Consider the following 10,722-nt stretch of genomic DNA (forward strand, 5'->3'; position numbering starts at 1 on the left):
CAAAACATACATGTATTGTGTAACATGAAGTCCTATGAGTGTCATCTGATGAAGATCATCAAAGGTTAGTGATTAATTTTATCTCCTGCTTTTTTAAAATTTTAATCCTCTCTTTGGCTGGAAAAATGGCTGTGTTTTTCTGTGACTAGGTACTGACCTAACATAATCGTTTGGTGTGCTTTCGTCATTAAGCCTTTTTGAAATCGGACTCTGTGGCTGGATTTACAACAAGTTTATTTTTAAAATTGTGTAAAATACTTGCATGTTTGATGAATTTTAATTATGAGATTTCTGTTTGAATTTGGCACCCTGCACTCTCACTGGCTGTTGTCAAGTCGATCCCGTTAACGGGATCTCAGCCATAAGAAGTTTTAAAGTGAAACATTTAAATGTCTTGGAATAGCTTAGTCAAAGCCCAAACCTCAATACAGTTGAGAATCTGTGGTATGACTTAAAGATTGCTGTACACCAGTGGAACCCATCCAACTTGAAGGAGCTGGAGCAATTTTGCCTTGAAGAATGGGCAAAAATCCCAGTGGCTAGATGTGCCAAGCTTATAGAGACATACCCCAAGAGACTTGCAGCTGTACTTGCTGCAAAAGGTGGCTCTACAAAGTATTGACTTTTGTGGGGTGAATAGTTATACACGCTCAAGTTTTCAGTTTTTTGTCTTATTTCTTGTTTATTTCACAATAAAGTGGTGGGCATGTTGAGAAAATCAAATGATACAAACCAGCCAAAAAAATATATTTTACTTCCAGGTTGTAAAGCAACAAAATAGGAAAAATGCCAAGGGGGGTGAATACTTTCGCAAGCCACTGTATACCCACTTCTCTAGGCACCACTAGACCACTGACTAACACACGCATATGCAGTTGAAGTCGGAAGTTTACATACACCTTTGCCAAATTCATTTAAACTCAGTCTTTCACAATTCCTGACATTTAATCCTAGTATAAATTCCCTGTCTTCGGACAGTTAGGATCACCACTTTATTTTAAGAATGTGAAATGTCAGAATAATAGTAGAGAGAATTATTTATTTCAGCTTTCACATTCCCAGTGGGTCAGAAGTTACCATACACTCAATTAGTACTTGGTAGCATTGCCTTTAAATTGTTTAACTTGGGTCAAACTTTTCGGGAAGCCTTCCACAAGCTTCCCACAATAAATTGGGTGAATTTTGTCCCATTCCTCCTGACAGAGCTGATGTAACAGTCAGGTTTGTAGGCCTCCTTGCTCGCACACGCTTTTTCAGTTCTGCCCACAACTTTTCTATAGGATTGAGGTCAGGGCTATGTGATGGCCACTCCAATACCTTGAAGTTGTTGTCCTTAAGCCATTTTGCCACAACTTTGGAAGTTTGCTTAGGGTCATTGTCCATTTGGAAGACCCATTTGCGACCAAGATTTAACTTCTTGACTGATGTCTTGAGATGTTGCTTCAATATATCCACATAATTTTTCTGCCTCATGATGCCATCTATTGTGTGAAGTGCACCAGTCCCTCCTGCAGCAAAGCACCCCCACAACATGATGCTTCCACCCCGTGCTTCGGCTTGCAAGGCTCCCCCTTTTTCACCCAAACATAACGATGGTCATTATGGCCAAACAGTTCTATTTTTGTTTCATCAGACCAGAGGACATTTCTCCAAAAAGTACGATCTTTGTCCCCATGTGCAGTTGCAAACCGTAGTCTGGCTTTCTTATGGCGGTTTTGGAGCAGTGGCTTCTTCCTTGCTGAGCAGCCTTTCAGGTTATGTCGATATAGGGCTAATTTTACTGTGGAAATAGATATTTTGCACCGGTTTCCTCCAGCATCTTCACAAGGTCCTTTGCTGTTGTTCTGGAATTGATTTGCACTTTTCGCACCAAAGTACGTTCATCTCTAGGAGACAGAACGCTTCTCCTTCCTGAGCGGTATGACGGCTGCGTGGTCCCATGGTGTTTATACTTGCGTACAATTGTTTGTACAGATGAACGTGGTACCTTCAGGCATTTGGAAATTGCTCCCAAGGATGAACCAGACTTGTGGAGGACTACAATTGTTTTTCTGAGGTCTTGGCTGATTTCTTTTAATTTTCCCATGATGTCAAGCAATTAGCCACTGAGTCTGAAGGTAGGTCTTGAAATACATCCACAGGTACACCTCCAATTGATTCAAATGATGTCAATTAGCCTATCAAGAGCTTCTAAAACCATGACATAATTTTCTGGAATTTTCTAAGCTGTTTAAAGGCATAGTCAACTTCGTGTATGTAAACTTCTGACCCACTGGAATTGTGATACAGTGAATTATAAGTGAAATTATCTGTCTGTCAACAATTGTTGGAAAAATGACTTGTGTCATGCACAAAGTATATGTCCTAACCGACTTGCCAAAACTATAGTTTGTAACAAGAAATTGGTGGAGTGGTTGAAAAACAAGTTTTAATGACTCCAACGTAAGTGTATGTAAACTTCCGACTTCAACTGTATCTCTAGTATTTACTATATGTTCTGAGAAAACCATAGAACCCACTTTCAACACACACCTATGAAGGTATCGGTAGTCGCATCTGGTAGACACACATCTAGACATTTGTGATGAAGGGTTTGTATTTTTAGTATGCCATCACCCCAAACCAAACCATATGTATGTCATGACTGAGGAAGCTCTATCTAGTAGAGAGACACTATCTGAGTGTGAAATCAGTTCCAAGTTGATGTAATCTTGACAGAAAAAAGTAGCACTCACATCAGTTATATTCATATTGCTAAGCTTCTTACTCTCTAAGCACATTTAAAACATCTGAATTAGCTGAATTAGTACAATAGAGTTAGACTAATGTTCAGCACACAGGGAAAGGAAATGAGTGCACTGCACTCTGGGATACCTTATGTAGGACCAATCCAAGACTTCCATAATTCATAATTAGATTAAACTCCTACACCAGGGTTCCTAAATAGAGGGCTAGTAGGATAAATAATCATTAACACAATAAGGCCAAAAAGTTTCCAAGCAACAATGGATAAATCATTACAAATGAATGGTTATTCAGTACTGCCTGAAATAGAAACCAGCACCCCCTGAAAATTCAGAATTAAAACAATTATTAATAATTTATTTTAAAACATTTCCCCCCCACAAATGTAGGCCACTGGGCCTTTACTAGTTCTGTATTGGCAGCTATGGAGAACAGCACCTGATAGCTTTGAAAAGCCAATATAATTTCTTGACGCCAGATACTGTAGGGGTGATGGCTATAACTGACGCCAGATACTGTAGGGGTGATTGATATAACTGACGCCAGATACTGTAGGGGTGATGGCTATAACTGATGCCAGATACTGTAGGGGTGATGGCTATAACTGACGCCAGATACTGTAGAGGTGATGGCTATAACTGACGCCAGATACTGTAGGGGTGATGGCTATAACTGACGCCAGATACTGTAGGGGTGATGGCTATAACTGACGCCAGATACTGTAGGGGTGATGGCTATAACTGACGCCAGATACTGTAGAGGTGATGGCTATAACTGACGCCAGATACTGTAGAGGTGATGGATATAACTGACGCCAGATACTGTAGAGGTGATGGCTATAACTGACGCCAGATACTGTAGGGGTGATGGCTATAACTGACGCCAGATACTGTAGGGGTGATGGATATAACTGACGCCAGATACTGTAGAGGTGATGGCTATAACTGACGCCAGATACTGTAGAGGTGATGGATATAACTGACGCCAGATACTGTAGAGGTGATGGCTATAACTGACGCCAGATACTGTAGGGGTGATGGCTATAACTGACGCCAGATACTGTAGGGGTGATGGCTATAACTGACGCCAGATACTGTAGGGGTGATGGCTATAACTGACGCCAGATACTGTAGAGGTGATGGCTATAACTGACGCCAGATACTGTAGGGGTGATGGCTATAACTGATGCCAGATACTGTAGGGGTGATGGATATAAATGACGCCAGATACTGTAGAGGTGATGGCTATAACTGACGCCAGATACTGTAGGGGTGATGGCTATAACTGACGCCAGATACTGTAGGGGTGATGGCTATAACTGATGCCAGATACTGTAGGGGTGATGGCTATAACTGATGCCAGATACTGTAGGGGTGATGGATATAACTGATGCCAGATACTGTAGGGGTGATGGATATAACTGATGCCAGATACTGTAGGGGTGATGGCTATAACTGACGCCAGATACTGTAGGGGTGATGGCTATAACTGCCGCCAGATACTGTAGGGGTGATGGATAAAACTGACGCCAGATACTGTAGAGGTGATGGCTATAACTGACGCCAGATACTGTAGGGGTGATGGATATAACTGACGCCAGATACTGTAGGGGTGATGGATATAACGGACGCCAGATACTGTAGGGGTGATGGATATAACTGACGCCAGATACTGTAGGGGTGATGGATATAACTGACGCCAGATACTGTAGGGGTGATGGCTATAACTGACGCCAGATACTGTAGGGGTGATGGCTATAACTGACGCCAGATACTGTAGGGGTGATGGCTATAACTGACGCCAGATACTGTAGGGGTGTTGGCTATAACTGACGCCAGATACTGTAGGGGTGATGGCTATAACTGACGCCAGATACTGTAGGGGTGATGGCTATAACTGACGCCAGATACTGTAGGGGTGATGGCTATAACTGACGCCAGATACTGTAGGGGTGATGGATATAACTGACGCCAGATACTGTAGAGGTGATGGCTATAACTGACGCCAGATACTGTAGGGGTGATGGATATAACTGACGCCAGATACTGTAGGGGTGATGGATATAACTGACGCCAGATACTGTAGAGGTGATGGCTATAACTGACGCCAGATACTGTAGGGGTGATGGCTATAACTGACGCCAGATACTGTAGGGGTGATGGCTATAACTGACGCCAGATACTGTAGGGGTGATGGATATAACTGACGCCAGATACTGTAGAGGTGATGGCTATAACTGACGCCAGATACTGTAGGGGTGATGGCTATAACTGACGCCAGATACTGTAGGGGTGATGGCTATAACTGACGCCAGATACTGTAGGGGTGATGGCTATAACTGACGCCAGATACTGTAGGGGTGATGGCTATAACTGACGCCAGATACTGTAGGGGTGATGGCTATAACTGACGCCAGATACTGTAGGGGTGATGGCTATAACTGACGCCAGTTACTATAGGGGTGATGGATATAACTGACGCCAGATACTGTAGAGGTGATGGATATAACTGACGCCAGATACTGTAGCGGTGATGGCTATAACTGACGCCAGATACTGTAGGGGTGATGGCTATAACTGACGCCAGATACTGTAGGGGTGATGGCTATAACTGACGCCAGATACTGTAGAGGTGATGGATATAACTGACGCCAGATACTGTAGAGGTGATGGCTATAACTGACGCCAGATACTGTAGGAGTGATGGATATAACTTACGCCAGATACTGTAGGGGTGATGGCTATAATTTAATGCAATCTAAACAACAGCAAGGCTCATTCCATAGTTCCTACTTTTACGACAGGAATACAATTTGAATAATCATTCGAGAACGCAAGAGTTACATTTGTTATCGTTCTATTACATTGTATCATCACCAATTTCACAAGCAACATTAACTGTTCAACATCAATCAACGGAGTGCAGCAGCAGTAGTAAGACACATATGGCACTCAATCTCTTTCACTGCTTTGGTCACAAAATACTTGTTTTGGTGTTAATTAGCCTACTTATTATCAAATGATCAACTTCTTCACGAAAGATTCACCCTCGTTTGACCAATATGCAACATATAACCACTCCCTCGATAGCCTATACACGTGACAGAAATGGTCAAATATTATGTAAATAAGGTAACTCGTTACAATATAACAACATTATAATAAGCAAGTCATAGCAAGCAGATACATACCGAGAATTAGACAGGCGATGTCAAGCAGAATAAAAGGAATCCCTCTCGTCTCGAACATTTTTACGGTTTCTCCTCAGCTCGTTGACACAGATGATCCTTAGACGACTCGTGTTGTCGTCGTATCCTTGAAAGCGTAGTAGCCGAGTAACCGTAGATCTGATTAGACTAAACCTAAACAATACTTCGATCTAAAAAATAATATTAGAAACCGTCAATTGAGAAGCCTAACCTTTGAAGCCTTATAATGACTACAGACAGCGTAAATGCCGTAATTTGACACAGAATGTTAGAGCTGATCCTCCCCTTTGAATGATCGAATCGTCATGCGCATCGACATTCTAATCACAGGCGCCGACCGTGGCCCGGTAAATTAGACGGTCCTTTGAGTATCATTAAAATCGGTTGGCAAAACCGACGGTGAAGGCTATAATGTAGAGGTCTGTATACTCTGTAGTCTACCAGACTGCGCAAAGAGTCATGAGCACAGTGGGGTTTCGTTATGGCAGCTGGCGAAGAGGATGGACAGAAGAGACTATCGCCTGCCTGTCTGCAAGCACAAAAGCACAATAGAATATGACAGCACGGATAACCTTTCGCCCCGCCTACTCTAGGCCTACTGCCATTGCGGTGTTAATTTATTCAATTAAAGTAGCAACATTATTATGGTCCTTTAATAACTAATTGAGTAAAAGATCACATAGGAAGAAAATGTCTTATGCAGCCTGCTTGATAGGCTAAATGCAAAGCATAATTTGTAAACCTGTAACAAAAAGCTATATTGGTTTTATCAATAAACATTCCCAAGACTTCTCATAAATATTGTAAACTATATCTTATAAAGCCTATATCATTTGTCCAGGACATTTTATTGAAGTTTAGGAACCATATTGTTTTCTTCACGTGCTCGTGTGAAATGGGAAACTGGAAGGTGGGAAGTCTGAAATCCGACATGTTTGTGCTTGTTATTAATGTTGTTAATAATGAAGTTAGCTAATTTGCTTAACATTGGCAATATGGTCAAACTAGCTAGGCCTACATTATCTATAGACTACCTATTAATATGGTCAAACTAGCTAGGCCTACATGATCTATAGGCTACCTATTAATATGGTCAACTAGCTAGGCCTACATTATCTATAGGCTACCTATTAATAAGGAAGTTGTCAAAAACTGATCTGTCAACTTTTGTTTGAAAAGGTGAAAGGTAAGTGGTAAAAATTCACAACTTAACAAAAAAAATGTATCACTCGCAATTCCGACGTGGAGTATAGATAACTCCGATAGCACGTGAACACCGGCGAGAATGAAACGCATGAGTGGTATCAGCTTTCAGGTTTGGTTCTTATTCAACCTGTAGGCGTATGGTACACATTACTTTTCTCAGGATTATATTTTATTACAATATTTTTTGTATTTTTTTGTTTTGTTTATTTAACCTTCATTTAACTAGGCAAATTAGTTAAGAAAAATATCGAATTTACAATGACGGCCTACCAAAAGGCCTCCTGCGGGGATGGGGGCTGGGATTAAAAAAACAAAATTAAATAAAAATATAGGACAAAACACACATCACGACAAGAGAGACAACACTACATAAAGAGAGACCTAAGATGACAACATAGTATGTCAGCAACACATGACAACACAGCATGGTAGCAACACAACATGACAACAACATGGTAGCAGCACAACATGGTAGCAACACAACATGGCAGCAGCACAAAACCTGACCACATCTCCATCCTCTAATAATGCATGATGTTGTGTGCTTGGATGTAACAGGATGCACTAAAGGTCAGTCTCCGGTTGCAAATGGCTTATAGGCAAATAATGTCCAAAGTGATAGCCTCATGTCCACAACATTCATTTTGGCACTTCGGTTCCTCAACAGCGATACAATGCTGCCATCTAGGTGTACCACTGAAAACTGTAATGATGAGACTTCCATCAACTGGACATCACTGTTACGCACGCCTCTGAGAAGAGGGAACGCAACTCCCTGCTATAACTCAACTCTCTGAAGTGCAAGAGGTATGGACTGTAGGTGCGAGCAAGGATGACACAAAAGCAGATTTTACCGTTTACTTGGATTTATTTTCTTACACGGTAATATGGGGAAAAGGGGCTGGACGGAACCAAAGCAAAGAAAGTAAATATCAAAGTTCCCCCTCTCCTATCTAACCTGCCTACCCACTTAACTTACCTAACTTAACACCGCCTGGTGCCCTAACCAAAATACAGGGGGTGGTCCGCCCAGGTCTTACCTAGTGTGCCTAGACAGTAAATATACTACGGGTATATGTATGCCCGCGGGCCTCTTGCCTAAGCACTCCCAAAGTGCCTTCTCCTTCCCCCCTGGGAACAAATGAAACAGAGTAATTATTAAGGATTTCACAAACACTCACAAACACAGGACATAGAAAAACTGCTACCAACAACAACAGTACATACCACACTTTCTGATACACAACCCACACTATATCACAATCTAATTTTTCTCTCTCAATCTCCAAATCTCTACTCCAAATCTCATCTCCTCTCCTCTCCTCTCTCCTGGGCAGAACACTGGCTTTTATCTTCAGGTGGCAATGGTGATTAGAGTCAGCTGCTTCTTGACGAGGGGGCGGGGTCAGCTCCAATCACCAATTAGCCTGGGGTTGACCAATCAGCTGGTTGGGGAGTATTTCAGGAAGCCATCTCCTGAAACACACACACTAAAATACAAAACAGAACACAGAAACTGGGGAACGTAACAATCACTGTAAAATACCACTGAGTGTACGGAGCCCCAATGGCTGCCAGTGTGACCTGAGGTGCGGGCGGGTAAGATGGCAGACAGGAAAAAAAGGAGAAAAGTGGAACATTGGTAAATATGGAATGGGGGAATGCACAAGCCTTCTGGAAGATCTGATGAAGGAGAAGATGGCGGACAATATTTTATTGCGGAATAGTTCAAAATTCATAAGGCACTCGCACATCTGAGCTATCTTTTTTGCAGGTACATGGTAACAGTTGAATAAAATGAGAAAAAAGAAGAAACCCGCACACTGCTCTTGATAGTAACACTGCTCTTTAATAAGTTTACGTATCGTCCGCACGGCATTCGTCAGAGCAGAAAAGTTACAAGACATTTTGAACGATGGTGTCCCGTCCTCCCAGGCTGCTGGCCTGAAGTAAATTCAGATAGGACCAAAGTAGTGGAATAGTGGTGAGGTTTTAATGGGTTCAGGGTTAGTTGGTATTGTGGGGCAATTCTTTCACAAAGTGTAATGAATTCTTACTGCAGAATAGTAGGCAGATACACAGGCAATACAGTAGGTGGAGGCATACACCTATAATATTTGTTTGACCACCTCAATTCAGTCAAGTAGCAACATAAAAAAAAAAAAACGTTTTTACAATGGATAACTTAGACTCAGGGCTACACAATTGTATATCATACACTACTGTTGAGGAACAATGGGAAAGTAATTCTGCTTTGAAAGTTGATCACAACTTGTAGACTTGTTTACGTGCTGCTGTGCGGTTTGTTGCTAACCGTTCTTGCTACCTGCCAACTTTACGGTTTTTACTTTTTAATTACCGTTTATATTTTTTAGTTTTTCCCTCGCTCGACTTTTTTCATTCTACTTTTTCACCCCGGACGCGGTTCGTCAGGACCTCCACCAGCCGAAGCGAAGTAGTAACATTAATATGATGCCTTCTAATTGCAGTCGCTGTACTCACAATATACAGGAGAACAATCACCTTATGGCGAGGATAGCTGTGCTGCAAGCCCAGCTTCAGCGCAATCGTTAGGCAAGGGTAATTTAAGTGTAGGAAAGGATGAAAAAGTGTCTGTGCCACCAGTAAATACAGATAGTAGTTTAAATTCCCTCGCACAGTCCCCGCAGCCGGACAATTTTCTCATGGCTTCTGGAAGGAAATGCTGTAGAAATGCTCACCCGGTGTGCTCATTCAGCTGACAGAAACTTTCAACCGGTTTTCCCCATTAAGCAACGGGTCTGAGACGCCGAAGCCTCCCACCATTAGCTCTGACAAATTGAAAACCCTAGTCATTGGCGATTCCATTACCCGCAGTATTAGACTTAAAACGAATCATCCATCTATCATACACTGTTTACAAGGGGGCAGGGCTACCGACGTTAAGGCTAATCTGAAGATTGTGCTGGCTAAAGCTAAAACTGGTGAGTATAGGGATATTGTTATCCACGTCGGCACCAACGATGTTAGGATGAAACAGTCAGAGGTCACCAAGAGCAACATGACTTCAGCGTGTAAATCAGCTAGAAAGATGTGTCGGCATTGAGTAATTGTCTCTGGCCCCTCCCAGTTAGGGGGAGTGATGAGCTCTACAGCAGAGTCTCACAACTCAGTCTGTTTTCTGCCCCTCCCAAAAGATAGAATTTGTAGATAATTGGCCCTCTTTCTGCAACTCATCCACAAACAGGATCAAGCCTGCCTGTTGAGGAGAGACAGACTCCATCCTAGCTGGAGAGGTGCTCTCATCTTATCTAGGAACATAGTCAGGGCTCTAACTCCCCTAGCTCCACAATGAGATAGGGTGCAGGCCAGGCAGCAGGCTGTTAGTTAGTCAGCCTGCCTGCCAGCTTAGTGGAGTTAGTGTAGTCAGCTCAGCTATCTTCATTGAGACCGTGTCTGTGCCTGATCTAGGTTGGGAAAAACTAAACATGGCGGTGTTCGCTTTAGCAATCTCACTATTGCCATTATTGAAAGAGATTGTGATATCTCACATCTCAAAATAGGGCTACTTAATGTTAGATCCC

The 10,722-nt window shown here is 42.3% G+C and overlaps 1 protein-coding gene across 2 annotated transcripts in view; it reads right to left on the bottom strand.

The window, feature by feature from the left end:
* Nucleotides 1-6,505, bottom strand: part of LOC129811296 (phospholipid phosphatase 1-like) — a 28,226-nt gene extending 21,721 nt beyond the window's left edge. Inside the window, exon 1 of one of the 2 annotated variants that reach the window (XM_055862498.1) lies at nt 5,936-6,505. In XM_055862498.1, the coding sequence (XP_055718473.1) occupies nt 5,936-5,993 (58 nt within the window). In that variant the 5' untranslated portion in view covers nt 5,994-6,505. The remainder of the gene's footprint in view (nt 1-5,935) is intronic. The other variant, XM_055862490.1, reaches the window with a different exon arrangement.
* Nucleotides 6,506-10,722: the final 4,217 nt, after the last annotated feature.

Source organism: Salvelinus fontinalis, chromosome 2 (genome assembly GCF_029448725.1).
Source record: "Salvelinus fontinalis isolate EN_2023a chromosome 2, ASM2944872v1, whole genome shotgun sequence".
NCBI classification, from domain to species: Eukaryota; Metazoa; Chordata; class Actinopteri; order Salmoniformes; family Salmonidae; genus Salvelinus; species Salvelinus fontinalis.